Raw genomic sequence first — 20,515 nt, 5'->3', positions numbered from 1 at the left:
ATTTGAAGGGCATGCCATGTACGTGCTGGGGAATGCAAAATAAAAATGTGGTTTTTTATGGTCTGTCGTCGGTGCCAGTCTTTGGAAACTTGAACGCGTAGTCTCTTGCCCCATTTTGGAATTGCTTCAAAGCTAAAGCAGTATATGCATGTATTCAACCTTGGTTTCGGTTATGATATTTTTTGTTTGAAAAAGTTACATGTTTCAATAATTATTTTTTTAATATCCCCAGTGTACGACCAAATTTATAGCCAGACCAGATGCCACATGCTTTCTCTAATGTTTTTTTTTTGGTTTTTCAAAACTAATAACATTTAAAAAAATTCTAAACTATTCAAACTAAATTAATTTCCAAATCCTACTCTTTTAACTTTCACCAAATTCGGTTCGTTCTTTCAAAGGAGCCAAGCCAGAGATTCTAATATTGAAAAAAAAAAAAAAAACTGGTTTCTTATGTAAAAAATGTGAAGTTCTTTTATTTTTTATTTTTTACAAGAACTTGAATTACTGGTGTGTGATGGCTGAAGGCGGAAGCCACCGCCAAGCCAAATACCTAGACCTTAAAAGAGTAGCAGTAGCCATAGTGTGTTAGCATCAACGTTAAATCAGACCTATTTCAATTGGGAATAAAACTATAAGTTGGAGCCTGAGATTGAAGATAGAACTCTAAGTTGGACACATTCTGATATCAGCTTGGACATAAACCAAACGTTTTGCCAACAAACCTGAAACGCAACTTAAAGACACCAATGACAGTCGATGAAAGACAACACAGAGCATCTTTACTTCCTAGCCGGCTAACATGTCGTTACGGGGATAGTTAACCACAGAAGAAGAGCAACCACCATCTCTCAAAAACTGGTTCCAGACACGTAAAAAGTGGCCTGACATTACATCGTGTCTGAAAGGATGTACGTCTATTCTCCGGGCGCTGAAACCCCTTGCTTCAGTTTCTCCCTCTTCATCTTCTTCTTGGAGATGGGCTTCTTTTTCTTTGGAGGAAGGGTCTTTTGCGCGTACATGTAGAGTAAATAGTTCCCGACAAGGAAGGTTAATAGTAAGCCCCCAACCAGAAGCAACACTATTAATCCCGGGTTGAAGCCTTTGACTTCGGCAGGATCCTTGATCACACTTTCCTGTTCAATAAATTGGATAAATGAAGAGGTATGGCATTTTGAGAAACTTGCTAGTCAAAATACAGAGGGAAGCTCAGAGGTGTAAGAACTCTCATGCAAATGCTATTTAAATCTCCATCCAATACAATTTCACTAAGTAGCAGTTTCAAGATTTTCTATTGGTTTGGTATTGGAAAGGCCAATATCAACTGACATTACATTGATGTCTACCGAGTTACCAACTGGCATTTAATGATACAATGCACCACAAATACCAAGAAATGAGCTTTCATTAAGAGCTTGAAACAGAGAGATTTGATGGCAGCGTACAGAGTAATCATGTCACACTTGACATGGACAATCACACAACATGCATACAGGCTGTTTTCACTGCAGGCAGATCATTATTGATCACGATCCATAACAAACGAGTTATTTACTTTAGCCAACTCTAGAAACAAAAAACCATCTCTAAGTTGACAAATATTCCCACGATAACAAAATTTCAGTTCTTAAGATCCAATTTTGTCCTACAAAAAGACCAGTATCTATTTTCCATGATGTTTTAACCTCATACACCGTTGGATATTCCAGCAGAATGTTACTGGGCTTACCGTGATCATATGATTATCATTTATGTTTTCTTTCAAGCCAGATTGACAGAGATCATTTTTATGATGTATCAATAGAAAATGGGCAAGGCACATTTTTCTGGGGCCTTTTGAACAAATTGAGAATGGGTGTTCTTCCTAGGTCAAGGACAAATACCTTTGCCCCTAACTTTATTATCAGAATCGATCCAATAAGTAGGAATGGGCCAAGCTCTGTTCTCTAGAGACATCCTTCAAACCCAAGTATCTTCTATCGTTCTGTGCCCAAGGCCATGTTTTGTTGAGGCCTAGAGACTCAGATGGTGAGTAACAGTCTGGTCCCAATAATGACATTGTTGTCAATAGTGTTCATCTTAAGCAGCCCTAATTGGATTTACCTCAGGCAATCAAGGGGAGGAGTTTGAGTTGTGTGGGATTGGCGCAATGAGAAAATAAACTTCAAAATCAGTGCTACACTCTTCATGATCACTTGAACTCTCATGCTCTCTTGGTGATCAAACTTCAGAAATAAACAGTGGAATAAAGTAGCTTATACTCTTACCATTTCATAGTTGACAGGTCTCTTTTCTTTAATAAACACTAGTTGTCTTTCTCCTTGATTACTTTGGAATCTTGAATGTCTCAAAAAGATGGTTTATTGGTTTTTCATTTCAAAATCCTGGAGAAAAGTTTATTTCTAGGTGGACTTTCCTAATGGGATTTAGATCTCCTCAGGGTGTATCCTTTTAGATCTCTTTTCAGGGTGTATCTACCCGAGAGGTTCTAGGGAAGGGTCAGTGTCTGCAGTTGTTAGTAAAGAGCGGAGGCTTTTGTACCTTCTGTGGGCCCATGTTTAGATGCCTGGACTCTGATCTTTTATTGTTTTAAATCCAATTGACCTAGAACTAGCTGTTAGTGATCAAGGAAGTTTAAAGGGTAACTTATCTTTAGGTTGTGAGAATGTAAGGAGACTTTGATGTGGGTCTTAAAGAATTAAGAGTTCCGGCAAAACTTAAGAGAGATTGGAAATATTTCATATAATAACTAATAGAATGTACACATATTTATACAAAATCATTCATATGTCATAACATAAGCCATGACATAGGGCTAACCCTAAGTCTAGAATACACACACAAGTGTTATCTCCATATACAACTCAACACTCTCCCTCAAACTAGTGCATATATATCATATCCACCAAGTTTGTTACATATATACCAATTTTGATGACCTCTGAGGGATTTAGTAAAAACATCTGCTAACTAGTCATTTGAATTGACAAAAACTGTGGTAATACAATTAGATAAAATATTTTCTCGAATGAAGTGGCAATCTATCTTGATGTGTTTGGTCCTCTCATGAAAGACTGGACTAGAGACAATATGTAACGCAACTTGATTATCACAAATTAATCTCATATGTTTTCTCTAAACTTGAGTTTCTGAAGCAATTGTTTTAACCAGATAAATTCACATGTTGCCAAGGCCATAGCATGATATTTTGTTTCTACACTTGACCTAACAACAACATCCTGCCTTTTGCTTTTTCAAGATACTAGGTTCTCTCCAACCAGAACATAATATCCTAAAGTAGATTGTCTATCAGATGGAGAACCAGCCCAATCACCGTCTGAATATTCGATTACCTGAGTATGACCTCTGTCCTCATACAATAGTCCTTTCCCTGGAGCTCCCTTAACATACCTGAGAATCCGAACAACTGTATTCTAGTGGCTATCACAAGGAGACTGTAGATATTGACTGACAACACTGACAAAGAAAGAAATGTCAGGCCGAGTGATAGTGAGATAATTAAGTTTTCCAACCAGCATGCGATATTTTCTAGGATCTGCAAGAGGCTCCCCTTATCCTGGTAAAAGCTTTACATTAGGATCCATGGGAGAGTCTATAGGTTTATAATCAAGCATCCCAATTTCTTCCAGAATGTCCAACACATACTTTCGCTGAAAGATGACTATACCAGAGCTGGATTGGGCAACTTCTATGCCAAGAAAGTACTTAAGCAACCCCAAGTCTTTGGTTTGGAAATGATGGAAAAGATGTCTCTTCAGTTGAGCAATTGTATCCTGATCATTACCTGTAATGACAATATCATCCACATAGATAATCAAGTATATACACTTTCCCTATGATGTGTGTTTGTAGAAAACCGAATGATCAGACTCACAGCGAGTCATACCAACTTTCTGAATAACAGTACTGAAGCGACAAAACCAGGCTCGCGAAGACTGTTTTAACCCATATAGTGAGTGTCAGAGTTTACAAACCAAACCAGACTCCCTCTGAGCAACAAACCCAGGAGGTTGCTCCATATAAATCTCTTCCTGAAGCTCACCATGTAAGAAGGCATTCTTAATGTCCAGTTGATACAACGACTAGTGGCGGAGAGAGGCTATAGAGATAAACAAATGTATAGAAGACATTTTAGCCACAGGGGAAAAGGTATCACCATAGTCAAGACCATACACTTGAGTGAACCCTTTTGCTACCAAACGAGTCTTAAGCTGATCAATGTGCCCATCAGGACCAACTTTGATAGTATAAATCCATTGACATCTAACACAAGATTTACCTGGGGGTAATGGAACCAAATCCCAAGTACCATTGGAATGTAAAGCAGCCATCTCTTCTACCATTGCTTGTCGCCACCTCAGATCAAAAAGTGCTTTGCTAACAGTTTTGGGAACAGAAACATAGGATAGGGAAGAGAGAAAAGCACTTTAAGGAGAAGTTAGACGATGATAACTAAGAAAATTATAAATTGGATGAGGATTGCGTGTAGAATGGGTACCTTTCCGAAGGGCAATAGGGAACTAATCCTCAGGAGGTAGAGTCACGGTCGGTGGAGATGCTGGAGTGGGAGGTGAGGCACTAAGAGTCACTGGTGCAATAGGAGAAGCGGGAGGTTGCATAGGGACATCACCAAGACCATCATGTGACTGCGACGAAGAATGTCGATATAGACCTGTAATGGGATAGATGAGGGAACATGGAAAAGAGGAACAAGAGGACTATATGGAATAGGGATGGCTCTTAGAAGGAGGGGAAGAGTAGAAAAGGGATGACTCAAAAAATGTGACATCAACAGATAGAAAATAGCGTTGGGTGGCAAGAGAGTAACAGTTATAACCTTTTTGAAGTCGGAAATAACCAAGAAAAATGCATTTGATGGACTGAGTAGACAATTTATCCCGACCTAGAGACATGTTATGAACAAAGCATGTGCAACCAAAGACACGGGGAGGAAGAACATATAATGATTGATCAGAAACATGAGAGAGTGAGGAGCTTTGTCCTGAAGAACAAAGGAAGGCATCCTATTAATGAGATAGCAAGCAGTGATGATAGCATTAGCCCAAAAACGAATGGGAACATTAAAGTGTAAAAAGAGGGTGTGAGCAGTTTCAATCAAATGTTTAGTTTTACGCTCAGCAACCCTTTTCTGTTGTTGTGTGTAGGCACAAGACGACTTATGTAAGATCCCCTGAGAAGACATAAAGGTAGTGAAGGGGGCAGGAAAATATTCAGGGGCATTGTCACTACGCAAAACTTGAACAGATGTATTAAATTATGTTTTGACTTCAGCACAAAATGATTCAAAAATTGAAAATAATTTAGAACGATTTTTCATTAAATATAACCAAGTGCATCGAGAATAATCGTCGATGAACGTGAAAAAATATTGAAAACCTAAGATATTCTTTACAACAAGACTAGGACCCCAAACATCAAAATGAACTAAAGCAAATGGGGACATAGCTCGATTATTGACATGTTTTGAAAAAGGAGTTCTAGTTTGTTTTCCAAGCTAACAAGACTCACAATGAAAGGTTGACAGATTAGGAACCATCTTCTAAAACTTAGCCAAACTAGGATGCCCCAAACGATTGTGGAGAAGAGCAAGAGACTCACTCACTGAGCACGCAATAGGAGGTTTAGGAAGGTTGAAGTGATAAGAGACCTTGCGACTCACATCCAATGCCAAACATCTGTCCCGTACCTCGATCCTGAATAGTAACATAATTGTTATTGAAGGTGATAGAACAATTTAAGACAAATGTAAGTTGATTGAAAGATACAAGATTAAAAGGACAATGGGGAAGATAAAGGATAGAATCTAAAGGTAGAGAGGGTAAGGGTTTGGCAATGCCAATAGCTTTAGAACCATTTGTCAAGATAACAAAAGCTAAAGAAACATAACTAGTAAAATAAGAGAACAAATGGGAATTACCAGATATATGATTAGAAGCACCTGAGTCTAGGACCCACGGTCCTAAAGAGGATGACTGAGCGAGAAAGGAGTGGAGTCACCAGAGTGGGCGAGAGAGGTAGTTGTGGATGATGATTGCTGGGATGTCTTATACTTGAGATACTCGTCATAGTCGTCCCCGGCGAGAAGTAAGGAATTCGATGGAGGTCCAGCAAAAGATTCAGATCGAGAACTATCAACAGAAGCAACATTCACACGAGGAGGGCGACCATGCAACATATAACACCGTTCCTTAGTATGCCCCAACTTGTGACAGAAGTCACACTTGGGGAGGTTGCGTTAATTACTACCATGACCCCCTTCCTGTTCTCCATGATTCTGAATTTGTGAAGCCATAACTGAATTATTGCTGGTGGAAGAAATAGGCATTGCAGGAACAGAGGAAACCCGAAGAAGATCTTGGATTGTTCCGCTTTGATAACTATTGAATATAAAAATAAATAGAACACAAAAAAATAGCGAGGTTCGACCAATTTGACCTACGTCCTCGGATACCACCAAAAATATTTCACTAACTTCCAAAGAGAAAAATACAAAGAGAAAGAAGGGAATACAATGTGTGAGATGAAAATACATAGGAGGGGGAAGGACTTATTTATAGCATAAAGAAAGCCCCCCACAACCCACATCTTTCGATATGGGATTTGGAAACAAGCCAAATCAACAAATCTCCACCTTGGCGAATTTCCCAAATTCCAACCAAATTCCTCAATTCTCTTCAAAAAAGCTATCATCAATAGTGCCTTCAAATGCGCTTTAAAACACCAACTTCAAATACTAAGGATATTAATCAAATTCAAACAATGTTAAAATTGATCGTTGTCACAACCTTAACCATCATATCAATAGTATTTTCAGTGGTTAAGATCTTCTGAATTTGTCTCTCATTCTTCCAAAATTTCCCATACAAAGTGATATCTTACGTCAATGTGTTTCGTCCTTGCATGATAAACTTGATTTTTTACTAAGTGAATAGTACTTTGACTGTCATAATGTATCTTGATGTACTTTTGACCAATTTTCAATTCATCAAACAACTCATAAAACCAAATTGCTTCCTTCACAGCCTCTGTAACTGCCACGTACTCTGCTTCCTTCACAGCCTCAAAGATATTCTTTTCTTGTAAATCCCTTTTCTTTTTAGGACAATTCCTTTTAATGTGACCCTCTTCATGGCAGTAATAGCATTTTATTGGATTTCTCCCTGTTCTTAACTTAGATATAGATTTTCCCCATCCCTTAGGGTCTATTTTAAAGCTCCTAGATCTATCAGTTAGAACATCACCAGAGGAGGATTTTTCTTCCAATTTAAATCGCAAATCTTTTGAATTCAAGGCTCATATAACATCATCTAGAGATAGTTTATCTCTACCATGCTTCAAGATGTCAACAAAATTTTCATATGATCTTGGCAGGGAATGAAATAAAACCAATGCTTTGTCCTCATCATCATACTTTAACATTTATGTTTTCTAAATCTAGACAGAGCTTGTTAAAATCATGTATATGATCCTGCAATTTTTGAGTATCTTGCATCTTAAAAGTAAAGAACCTTGCCTTTAGGAATAGACGGCTTGACAATGACTTTGTCACGTAAAGGCTGTCCAATTTCTTCCATATCTCTGGGGTAGTCTTCATTTTGGAAACTTCCCGAAGGATCTTGTCACCCAAACTTAAGATCAAGGTGTTGAATGCCTTCTTATGAATGTCCGCCTTTTGCTGTCTTGGTCTCGTGTCTTGCCTTTTCTGCCGTAAGACTCTTAGTCTCATCTTCCAGTGCCTCCTCTAACCCAAGATTTTCGAGGAGAGCCTACATTTTAAGTTTCCAAAGAGCAAAGTCATTATTCCCATTGAACTTTTCAATATTGTACCTTGAAGAGGATGTGGGAAAGCCATTTCTTGATTATTAATTCTGTCTTGACTTATTTAGAATGAATCTTGATTTCTTGATCGCGATCCCAACTCTGATACCAAGTTGTTGAGTGATGAATTGCCTTTCTTACAACAGTCTCACACTCTAATACGCTAAGAACAAAAAACCATAGACAAGAAACAATAAGAACAGAATGTACAGGAGACCAAAAAACGTATCTTGGTTTAGATCATGAATAAATCAATGGTCCTACGTCCAGACTGAGGAAGACAACACAATCCACTATCTCACAGAAAGATACAATCGCACAGTCCTCTTTCTCACAGGCTATCCTATTCGAGATTACAAAGTCTAAAACAACACTAAATTTTTTTCTCACTTGTACACGATAAAAAGAAGACCTTAAAAAAAACATAGGCTGACCCTCTATTTATAGAAGATAGAGGCGGCAAATACAAGGACATAATCGAAACAAAAAAACCCAGTACTAACCATTACATGGTTGGTTACTGTTATAATATTAAAACAATATTAAAACATAAAACAAAACATACAGTCTTTTGGTTTCTTCTATGCCTTTAATTCTAATTCGATGACTTAACTTGTTGAAACCGAGACTATAATCTCTCAAGAATCACTCAAGAACCTCACCGAATTCAAAACAATATTGAAGACTGAAAGTAGATAATAAAAATAGAATTAAAGGTAGAGAAAACCAAACCAGATTGCAACACACAAGATATACCCTGGTTCATGCCACTTACATGGCACTACATCCAGCAATCCAAGAAACAACCAATCCACTAGAAACGAATGAGAAACCAGTACAAGAATACCCCTCTTTCACCCCACCTTGCCTCTCGAATACAATACTCTGAAGAAGACAACAAGAACTACAACTGCACAGCTCTTACTCTCGCCTCTCACTGTATCCGAACACAAGGAATGAAAGATATGAAAGTTTTGATAATTTGACTGACCTCCGCACCCTTTTATTTATAGACTAGAGGGGCGGAACTACCTAAGGGAAAAAATAACTAACTCAAAAAAGTCAAATCTACCCTTAATAAAACAATTAGTTACATTTATGTCCTATTAACTAACTGCTGCCAAATCATCTTTATATCTTCCTGATTTCTTTATTAAATCCAGCATTCAATTACTTTAGGCAAAACAGTAACAAATCTCCACCATTTTGCTTTAAGTAATCCTGGGATTTCAACCTTCTAGCTCTGCTCACTTCTTGAATATCCTGAAAACACATAAATCAAAACGCATCAAACTGTAACAACATTAAGCAATGAAGTAACTTGGACAATGGGACAGCCTTAGTGAAAATATCTGCAGCATTTTCACTTCTAGCAACTTTTATAAGTTCTACCTCCTTCTTGTCAAGGACTTCTCTTATAAAATGATATCTAATATCAATGTGTTTTGTTCTTTCATGATGACTCTAATTTTTGGGCAAATGAACGGCACTTTGACTATCACACTTTAAAATAATCCTCACATTATATCCTAGGAGTTCACTAATCAAACCTTTCAGCCACAAAGACTCTTTAACAGCCTCTGTTATAGCTATATGCTCAGATTCTGTTGTTGATAGAGCTACAATTGATTGAAGGTTAGATTTCTAGCTAATTGTAGACTTCCACAATTGAAATACATAACAATTGTAGATCTTCTCCTATCTAAGTCTGAAGCATAATCAGCATCAGAATATCCTATAATGTCTGGCTTTTTAAAGTCATCAGCTCCACCATAAATCAAAACCTTGTCAATTGACCTCTTTAGATATCTAAATACCCATTTAACTGTTGTCCAATGTTCTTTCCCTGGATTTGCCATAAATCTACTTATCACACTCATGACATGAGCTAAATCAGGCCTAAAACACACCATTGCATACATAATGCTGCTAACAGCGTTAGAGTAGGGAATTCTCTTCATTTCTGATAAATTCTTTTCATCTGTTGGAGATTGATCATGAGAAAGTTTAAAATGTTGAGCAAATGGTATATTTACTACTTTTACATCTAACATATGAAATTTTCTCATAATTTTCTGTAAGTAGGCTTTCTGGGATAGCTGAAGAGTTTTATTCTTCCTATCTCTATATATTTCCATTCCTAAAATCTTCTTGGCTTCACCAAGTTCTTTCATCTCAAAAACTGACTTGAGTTTAAGTTTTAAACTTTGAATTTCAACAGCTGAGTGACTTGCTATAAGCATGTCATCTACATACAGCAAGAGATAAATTGCTATTTTAGTGGAAATATGCCTAAGATAGACACAACAATCAAAAGAACTTCTTATAAACCCTTGACTTATCATAAAAGAATCGAATTTCTTGTACCACTGCCTAGGGGACTGTTTTAGTCCATATAAGGACTTTCTCAACAAGCAAACCTTGTCTTCTTTTCCCCTAACTTCAAAACCTCTAGGCTGATCCATTAGAATTTTTTCCTATAATTCGCCATGAAGAAATGTTGTGGTAACATCCATTTGCTCTAAGTAAAGGTCTAGATGGGCTATCACAGCTAACAGAATTCTTATAGAAGTGTGCCTTACAACTGGTGAAAACACTTCATTAAAATCAATTCCTGCTACTTGGGTGAAACCCCTAGCTACTAACCTAGCTTTATATCTAGGTTTGAGGCTATCTCTAGCTCCTTCTTTTACTTCAAACAACCACCTACAGCCTACAATTCTTTTTCCCAAAGGTCTATCCACTAACACCCATGTTCCATTTTTTCTTAAGGATTCCATCTCAGTTTTCATGGCTTCCTTAGAACTTACAACTTCTTCATAGGTTTGTGGTTCTTCTCTTGCTATTTCTTATGCACTTAAGAGTGCATATGCTACCAGATCTAAGAATCCATATCTCACTGGAGGCCTATTTATTCTTCTCTGTCTATCCCTGCCTACATTATATCTATCTCCAATAGGATCTCCTGCTGTACTAGATGTGTGTTGGTCCATGTGTTAATCTTCATCATAACTTGATGAATCCCTAACTTCTATAGATCTATCAAGACTATCTTGGCTTGAGGATTCTTCACCAGCACTTGGCTGGTCCTGGAAAGGTTCTAATGGAGAATTTTGAATAGTAACAGCATCTTGTTGCTGCTGTTCAAAATTTACAGCTTTGTCTTTCCCTTCCCTATCCTCATTTTTATTTTCTAGATCGATAAATGAATTTTCATTAAAGGTTACATCTCTACTACTTATCATGGTTCTAGGCATGTCTTTTTCTAAATTCCACAACTTATACCCCTTAACTCCTAAAGGATAACCAATAAACACACACTTCTTAGCCCTAGGCTCTAATTTTCCTTATTTTATATGTGCATAAGCTATACACCCAAATACCCTAAGATGATCTAGGTTTGGCTTATGATTATACCACATTTCATAAGGAGTCTTAAACTCTAAGGCTGATGAAGGTAACTTGTTTATTAAATAGGCTGCTAAAACAACAGCCTCTCCCCAAAATGCTTTTGAAAGCCTAGCATGGAATAGCATACATCTTACCCTCTCAAGGAGGGTCCTATTCATGCGCTCGGCCAGGCCATTTTGCTTAGGATTTCCAGGGGCAGTAAGATGTCTTAAGATGCCATTTTCATTACACAATTGGGTGAATTCCTTATTACAAAATTCTAAGCCATCATCAGTCCTGATGACTTTTAATTTCCCACCCTTTTGATTTTCAATCATGATTTTCTAGGTTTTAAAAGCATCAAAAGTGTTATCTTTTGTTTTTAAAACAGAAACCCAAACCATTCTTGTATAGTCATTTATAATAGAAAGAAAATACCTAGCTCCACCATGAGTTGGAGTTTGACTAGGGTCCCATAAGTCCGAATGGGCATATTCTAAAGGACCTTTAGTGATATGCAATGCTTTCTTAGGGGATTTTGTTTTCACAGATTTTCCATAGATGCAAGTTTCACATGTATCTAAATTTGTCATTTTTCCATAACCTAAGATCCCTTGATTAGCTAATTCTTTAAGCCCTTTGATACTTATATGAGCCATCCTAAAATGCCATAGTTTTGATAGTTCATAGGTCTTTTCTTCCCCTATGGAAGCATCTCCACATACTGTGGAAGCTATCATAAAAAATATTCCATTTTTAAGGACTGCCTTCATACATATAAGAGATCCTTTAGCTACTTTAAGAATATCCCCACAGCCACTATAACTATAGCCATTCTTAGCTAGTTCTCCTACGGAAATCAATTTTTTTTTAAGTTCTGGGACATACCTAACAGATGTCAAAGTTCTGATTGATCCATTAAACATTTTTAGCTTAATATCCCCAATCCCCTTTATCCCACACTCTTGATTATTACCGAGTAGAACCTTCCCCCCACTCATGTCTTTATAATTCAAGAACCATTCTATGTGAGGTGACATATGGAAGGAGCATCCGGAATCTAAAACCCATACCACTTCATCCAAATGTCTTGAAACCACAAGAACATCCAAACTGTCATAGTCTAACTCACGAGTTGAGTTTGAAAACTCTGATTTACCTTTATCAGAAAAATCTTGCTTCCTTTTAGGACAATTTTTCTTTATATGTCCTTCCTCATGGCAATGAAAACATCTAAATGTTTTCTTGCCATTTTTGGACTTTGATCTAGACTTTCCTTTAGCCTTAGGGTCTTTCTTTTCTGATCTATACCTAGTTGAAAGGGCATCACCAACAGTTTTCTTTGATTCTACTTTCTGTTGTAAATCTTTAGAATTAATAGCTCCTATAACATCTTTTAAAGATATGGTATCTCTTCCATGCTTTAAAATGTCTACAAAATGCTCATATGACTTAGGCAGTGAATGCAACAGAATTAGAGCCTTATCTTTTTCTTCATATGATATACTTAAGTTTTCCAAATCAAGACATAATTTGTTAAATTCATCAATATGATTTTGAAGCTTCTGCACTTCTTGCATTTTGAAAGTAAAAAATTTTGCTTTCAGATATAGGGCCTGTTTGTTGCAGCTTAAAAGTTGCAACTTTTAGCTTCTAGCTTCAAAAAAGTTGAGATGTAGTGTTTGTTTTAGCTTATAGAATTCTAACTTATAGCTTTTACTAGTTTTTAGAAGGGGTAGAAGCTAGCTTTTTCAAAGTTGGGGTACCCCAGCTTTTACAACTTTTACTTAAATGATTACAGTTTTATGACAATTTTACCCTTATTTTTAACAAAGAATTACCCTCTTGTCTACGCAATCATGGGTTTTTCTTCTCTACCGCCATCTCCATTTTCAGATCTCTTTCTCTCTCTCGCCATCTTCCTCTCTCTCTATACTTTAATTAATTTTTTTATAACACTTGAAACTTATACATATACACCAATTAATTTTTAAATTATCATTCTATAACTACTAAGGGTATTATGGACAATTATACAAAAATAAGTTATTTTACAACTTATGGTATCAAATACCACAACTTCTAAGAAGCTACAGCAAACAGGTTCACAACTTATTCTAAGTTTTATAAGCTATAATATAAGAAACTAGAAGCTATAATTTCTTTAATTAAGCTGCAACAAACGGGGCCATAGCCTACTTGAAAGGGATTTAGTCATATACAGGCTTTCTAGTTTGGCCCACAAATCCTCGACAGTTTCCATTTTAGACACTTCTCTTAGGACTTTATCTCCTAAACTCAAGATTAGGGTGTTGAAAGCTCTTTCACTAATTTCTTGCCTACGATTATTGGCTTCTAATCTTTGTTCGACAGTAGTAGTTTCTGGGAAAGGTTTTTGGAGTGCTAAGGCTTCTTTTAATCCTAAATTTCCCATCAAGGCTTTCATTTTAATCCTCCAAAGTCCAAAATCATTTGTGCCATCAAAATTTTCAATATCATACTGGGCAGCTAGGGTCGCGGAAGCCATAGTAGACAACTCGTCTATAGGTTTCTTGATGTTTCTTGATTAAATGACCTAAAGCTCTGATACCAAATTGTTGAAACCGAGATTATAATCTCTCAAGAATCACTCAAGAACCTCACCGAATTCAAAACAATATTGAAGATTGAAAGTAGATAATAAAAACAAAATTAAAGGTAGAGAAAACCAAACCAGATTGCAGCACACAAGATATACCTTGGTTCATGCCATTTACATGGCACTACATCTAGCAATCCAAGAAGCAACCAATCCACTAGAAACAAATGAGAAACCAGTACAAGAATACCCCTCTTTCACCCCACCTTGCCTCTCGAATACAATACTCTAACGAAGACAACAAGAACTATAACTGCACAGCTCTTACTCTCGCCTCTCACTGTATCCGAACACAAGGAATGAAAGATATGAAAGTTTTGATAATTTGACTGACCTCCGCACCCTTCTATTTATAGACTAGAGGGGCAGAACTACCTAAGGGAAAAAATAACTAACTCATAAAAGTCAAATCTACCCTTAATAAAACAATTAGTTACATTTATGTCCTATTAACCAACTGCTGCCAAATCATCTTTATATCTTCCTGATTTCTTCATTAAATCCAGCATTCAATTACTTTAGGCAAAACAGTAACATAACTGAGTGCAACTTCAACAAGTGTGGTGTACTCGTGAAGAGTGGAGATGGTTTCTTGTGCTGATTCTTGATTGGATTTCTAGTGGAATTGCTCTCAGACCAAGGCGGGATGTAGCGTCGTTTCTGCGGCTTGAACCAAGATAAAATCCTTGTCCCTTTTGTAGTTTGGTTGTCTCTTTCCTTAATCTTTAATTACGTTTTCAATTCAGTTTTTCATTTCTGTTGTTCATTTCGGGTGAGGGTGTAAATCATATTGGCATATGAATTGAGTGATCCTAAGAGCTCCTAATCTTAACATAGCCGGTCCCACATAGTGGGATTAAGGCTTGATATTTTGTCGTTGTTTATGTTTGTGAATGCCAACAATTTGTAATAAGATAACAGTAGCATTACTTCAAAAACAAGTGTTTGTAAAAGTCATATCTTGTGGAATTTTAAATTCACTCAAAACTAAAAAAAATATTTTATTGTATGTTAACCTAGATCTCACCCTTTATATGATCATTCAAACACTCAAACGAAATCTCTCTCTAATTCGCAAATGAACAGCAATCAGAAAACAATCAAGAACCAATCAAGAATTGCACAACACACAAGAATTTACCTTGGTTCGGTCTCAATGAAAGACCTACATCCAGCTTGGCTTTCGCCCCTACTTTCTCCACTATCTTGAATATTAATGTAAGATTACAAGTGCACTCAAACTCAACTCTCACCTAGCCCATAAACCTGAAAGCTATATAGAGTTGTTACAAGAAAGATATTCACTCTTTCCTCTCTGCACAATCTCACCCCAAGACAGCTTGCTAACCCACAAAGAAAGCATACATAAAAGACTTCCCCTCGGCCTCTATATATAAGCAAACAAAAGGTGGGAGATCACTACCTAACCGACTGCCCAAGAGCAGTTACAACAACCTCAGTCAGCCCTAGAAAAAATAAAACTCTTTTCTAAAAACATAACAGCAGAAATATTACATGAAAAATATCCCTAACATTACAAGCCCTAATCTAGAACAAATGCTTTAACAAATTCTCCACCCATTTGTCTTGATAAGGCTTCTCCCAATTCCAGCAATCTTCAGTTTCCTACTAGCCCCAGCTGAAGAATCTTCAAACAATGATGAAGCTTGGTTGCTGGAACTGATTTTGTAAACATATCTGCTGCATTCTTTTCACCTGCCACTTTGAATAAGAAAACACATTTATTTTCAATCAATTCTCTTATAAAATGAAATCTTACATCTACGTGTTTTGTCCTTTCATGGTGTGCCTGATTTTTAGATAAATGGATGGCACTTTGACTATCACATAACAAAGTTGCTTTAACATCTAAACCTAGGAGTTCACTAACTAAACCCTTAAGCCATATAGCCTCTTTAAAAGCTTCCGAAAGGGCTATATATTCTGCCTCAGTTGTAGACAATGCTACTACATGTTGGAAACTTGATTTCCAACTAATTGTAGAGTTCCATAATTGAAATAACCAACCAGATGTGGACCTCCTCTTAACTATATCAGCAGCATAATCTGCATCTGAATAATCTAGAATACTAGGTTGAGCTCCTATCTTAGCACCACCATATGATAGATATGACTTAGGGTTCTAGCTAGATATTTAAACATCCATTTCACTGCATTCCAGTGAACTTTCCCTAGATTAGCCATAAAACGGCTCACAACACTCATAGGATGTGCTAAATCTGGCCGAGTGCATACCATACTATACATTAGGGTTCCTACCGCACTAGAGTATGGGATATGACTCATTTCCTTTTTATCTTCCACACTTTTAGGGGACTGATCTGAAGACAACTTAAAATGAGGTGCAAAAAGCACACCAACTGCCTTTGTATTTAACATTTTAAACTTGGATAAAACCTTAGCTAAATAGGACTTTTGAGATAGGTATATCTTCCTATGTTGAGTGTCTCTAGAAATTTCTATTCCTAGAATTTTCCTAGCTTCACCTAACTCTTTCATTTCAAATTCAGCTTTTAATCTTTGTTTTAGAAGCTGGATTTCTTGATGGGATTGACTTGCAATGAGCATGTCATCCACATATAGGAGTAAATACACTGAAATGTTAGGGGTAATATGCTTATAGTACACACAACTATCATAGGAACTTCTCAAATACCCTTGGCTAATCATAACCGTATCAAATTTACGGTACCATTGCCTTGGGGACTGCTTAAGTCCATATAAGGACTTCTTAAGCAAACATACCTTCTCCACCTCTCCTTTGGCTTCAAAACCCTTAGGTTGATCCATTAGAATCTTCTCTTCTAAGTGCCCATGGAGGAAAGTAGTGGTAACATCCATCTGCTCTAATTTTAGATTTAAGTGGGTTGTTATGGCTAAAAGAACCCTTATAGATGTATGTCTCACAATAGGAGAGAATACTTCATTAAAATCAATGCCTTGAACTTGGGTAAACCCCCTTGCAACTAGCCTAGCCTCATACCTAGGCTTAGGGTTAATTCCTACCCCTTCCTTGATTTTAAACAGCCACTTGCAGCCTACTATGCGTTGCCCCTTTGGTTTTTCAACCAATTCCCAAGTCTGATTCTTATTTAAAGAATTTATTTCAGACTTCATGGCTTCTTGCCATTTTCCAGCATCCTTAGAAGACATTGCCTCTTCATAAGTGAGAGGTTCTTCCCCTCCTATTTCGGTTGCACTGGTAAATGCATAAGCTACCAGATCAGAATGACCGAATCTCTTGGAAGGTTTCCGGACCCTAGGTTGCCTATCCCTAGCAACACTATATTTGTCCAAATTTGGTTTATCATCTAAGCTGGAATCTACATCACTGTCTTCCTCATCTTCATCATGATGGGAAGACTCTTGGGCTTAATCAATAGCCTGATCATTTTCAAGGTTACTTTCCTAAAACTCATATGTAGTTTTAGATTGGTCTGGGGTATCTGCTGGGTCAAATCCAGAAATTTCAACTTGGACAGCTTCTTTTTCCTCTCCTAGACTATGCTGGGTTTGAAGGTTGCTAACCTTAATGGTAGAAGACTCATCAAATGCCACATCTCTTGTGACTATAGTCCTAGGACCATCTAATTCTAGATTCCAAAGCTTATAACCCTTAACACCTGAGGGATAGCTTATAAATAGGCATTTCTTGGCTCTAGGCTCTAGTTTTCCTTGTTTCACATGGGCATATGCTAAACATCCAAAGATTTTAAGGTGTGATAAGCTCGGTTTGTGTCCTGTCCACCTTTCATATGGAGTTTGGAAGTTAATGGCTACAGAGGGTGATCTATTAATGATATGGGCTGCTGTAGACACAGCTTCACCCCAAAATGATTTTGGCAAATTTGCATGAAAGAGCATGCATCTTACTCTCTCTAGCAAGGTGCGGTTCATTCTCTCAGCCAACCCGTTTTGCTTAGGGTTTCCGGGGGCAGTTAAGTGTCTAACTATGCCTCTCTCCTTGCACATTTGATCAAAATCCCTATTGCAAAATTCTAGCCAGCCCATTATCAGTCCTAATAACCTTTACTTTTCTGCCAACTTGATTTTTTACCATTTTCCTCCGAGTCTTAAAGGATTCAAAGGTATTATCTTTAGACTTTAGAACATATACCCAAAGCATTCTTGAGTAATCATTTATTATGGATAGGAAGTATCGGGAGCCCCCATAAGTCATGGTTTGAGCTGGGCCCCATAGATCTGAATGAATGTAATCTAGGGGAGCTTTTGATGAATGGATGGCTGTTTTGTCGAATTTAATCTTGGCTGCCTTCCCATAAATGCAGGATTCGCATTTACCTAGGTCTAGGGACTGACCTATCTCCAATATCCCTTGTTTGGCAAGTTCCTTGAGCCCTTGCTCACTAATGTGTGACATCCTTAGATGCCACAACTTTGCCTTATTATGGGAATTAAAACTTACATTGGCAGTTTCACCACTTAAAGTGGTTGCTTGTAGGAAATAAATTCCATTTCTTAAAGCAGCCTTCATGCATACTAGGGAGCCTTTATGTATTTTAATTACTCCGCCCTCACCCTTGTATTTATATCTGCATCTGTCCAATTCCCCAAGAGAAACCAAGTTTCTCTTAAGTTCTAGTACATATCTTACTGCAGTGAGGGTTCTATGTGTCCCATCATGCATCTTTAATTTCACATCTCCTATCCCTTGGACTTTACATTCAAAATCATTTCCTAACAGAACATTTCCCCCATTAATTTCCTTGAAATTTTGGATCCATTGCTTCCTAGGAGTCATGTGGAAAGAGCAGCCCGAGTCCAAGACCCAATCTTGGCTGTCATAATTGTCACTAACAGTTAGTGCATCAGCACTATCATAACTGGTGTCACATACATTTACCCCACCATCAGATTTTTCCTTCTCGACGTAGTCCTTTTTCCTCTTAGGACAATGCCTCTTGATGTGACCCTCTTGTTGACAATAATAACACTTAATCGGCTCTTTTCCATTCTTAGATTTAGATCTTGATTTACCTTTGTTCTTAGAGTCTTTCTTAGGATTTCCAGTCCTTGCAGTTAATGCATCTGCTGGAGATGATTTACTATCCATCTTTATTCTCAAATCTTTAGAGTTTAAAACCCCTATAACATCTTCTAAAGATAGTTTATCCCTACCATGCTGAAGAATATATACAAAATTCTCGTAAGACTTGGGTAAAGAATATAGGAGAACTAAGGCTTTGTCTTCTTCTTCATACTTAACATCTATGTTCTCTAGGTCTAAACATAACTTGTTAAAATCATCTAAATGATCCTGAAGTTTCTGGTTTTCATGCATCTTGAAATTAAAAAACATGGCTTTGAGAAATAATCGGTTGAAGAGGGTCTTCTTGAGGTATAGATCCTCCAATTTCTTCCAAACTTCTGCTGCAGACTTCAGCCTAGATACTTCCCTGAGCACTTTATCTCCAAGGCTCAGAATAAGAAGGCTATAGGCCTTCTTCTTGATCTGCACCCACGCCTCACTCTGTTCTGCGGTTAGGGCTTGAAGTTCTTTCCCGATTGATTCTCCCTTTTTTGTTTCTTCTTGTTCCAGCGCCTCTTCCAGACCGAGACTGCAGAGCAGTGCCTCCATCTTGATCCTCCATAGGTCGAAGCAATCGACGCCATTTCTTGATTTTCCTGAGATCGCCTTCTACAACTTGAGATTCTTGAAACATTGATCCAATCCAGAGATGACCAGCTCTGATACCAAACGAAATCTCTCTCTAATTCGCAAATGAACAACAATCAGAAAACAATCAAGAACCAATCAAGAATTGCACAACACACAAGAATTTACCCTGGTTCGGTCTCAATGAAAGACTTACATCCAGCTTGGCTTTCGCCCCTACTTTCTCCACTATCTTGAATATTAATGCAAGATTACAAGTGCACTCAAACTCAACTCTCACCTAGCCCATAAACTTGAAAGCTATATAGAATTGTTACAAGAAAGATATTCACTCTTTCCTCTCTGCACAATCTCACCCCAAGACAGCTTGCTAACCCACAAAGAAAGCATACATAAAAGACTTCCCCTCGGCCTCTATATATAAGCAAACAAAAGGCGGGAGATCACTACCTGACCGACTGCGCAAGAGCAGTTACAACAACCTCAGTTAGCCCTAGAAAAAATAAAACTCTTTCTAAAAACATTACAGCAGAAATATTACATGAAAAATATCCCTAACATTACAAGCCCTAATCTAGAACAAATGCTTTAACATTGTAAATAAAGGTACTTCACATATGTAATATTGAAAATATATTATGTGGATTTAACCAACATATAAGATGAGTCTGCATTAATATTGTCTTATTTTTTCTTTCAATATACTAATAAAAATTAATAAATAAACTAATAACAAAAATTTATTGATAACCCTATCTTATTTAAAATAATTTATTATACTTGATTATTCTTTCACAAAAAACATTGCATAAATTACAAGTATGCTTAATGAATCATATTATATAACAAACATGATGGGTGTCATCAAACATATTTTCATAATTTTGTATTTTCAAGATAGAATGCATTATGACAAGTTCATGTTCGATTTTTATTATTCTAGCAAAAACAAAAACTAAATGCAACAA

General features: G+C 37.1%; 1 protein-coding gene across 3 annotated transcripts in view; it reads right to left on the bottom strand.

Moving 5' to 3' along the window:
- Positions 1-627: 627 nt before the first annotated feature.
- LOC127789354 (DNA-binding protein S1FA) overlaps positions 628-20,515 on the bottom strand; it is a 25,057-nt gene continuing 5,169 nt past the window's right edge. The window contains exon 3 of one of the 3 annotated variants that reach the window (XM_052318327.1): positions 628-1,136. In XM_052318327.1, coding sequence (XP_052174287.1) covers positions 918-1,136 — 219 coding nt within the window. In that variant the 3' untranslated portion in view covers positions 628-917. Of the gene's footprint in view, positions 1,137-9,129; positions 15,611-20,515 lie in introns of those variants that run through there. The other 2 variants (XM_052318325.1, XM_052318326.1) reach the window with 2 other exon arrangements.

This window comes from Diospyros lotus, chromosome 13 (assembly GCF_014633365.1).
Source record: "Diospyros lotus cultivar Yz01 chromosome 13, ASM1463336v1, whole genome shotgun sequence".
In the NCBI taxonomy this organism is placed as follows: Eukaryota; Viridiplantae; Streptophyta; class Magnoliopsida; order Ericales; family Ebenaceae; genus Diospyros; species Diospyros lotus.
The sequence above is the reverse complement of the archived record's forward strand: the minus strand, read 5'-3'. Positions and strand labels throughout refer to the sequence as shown.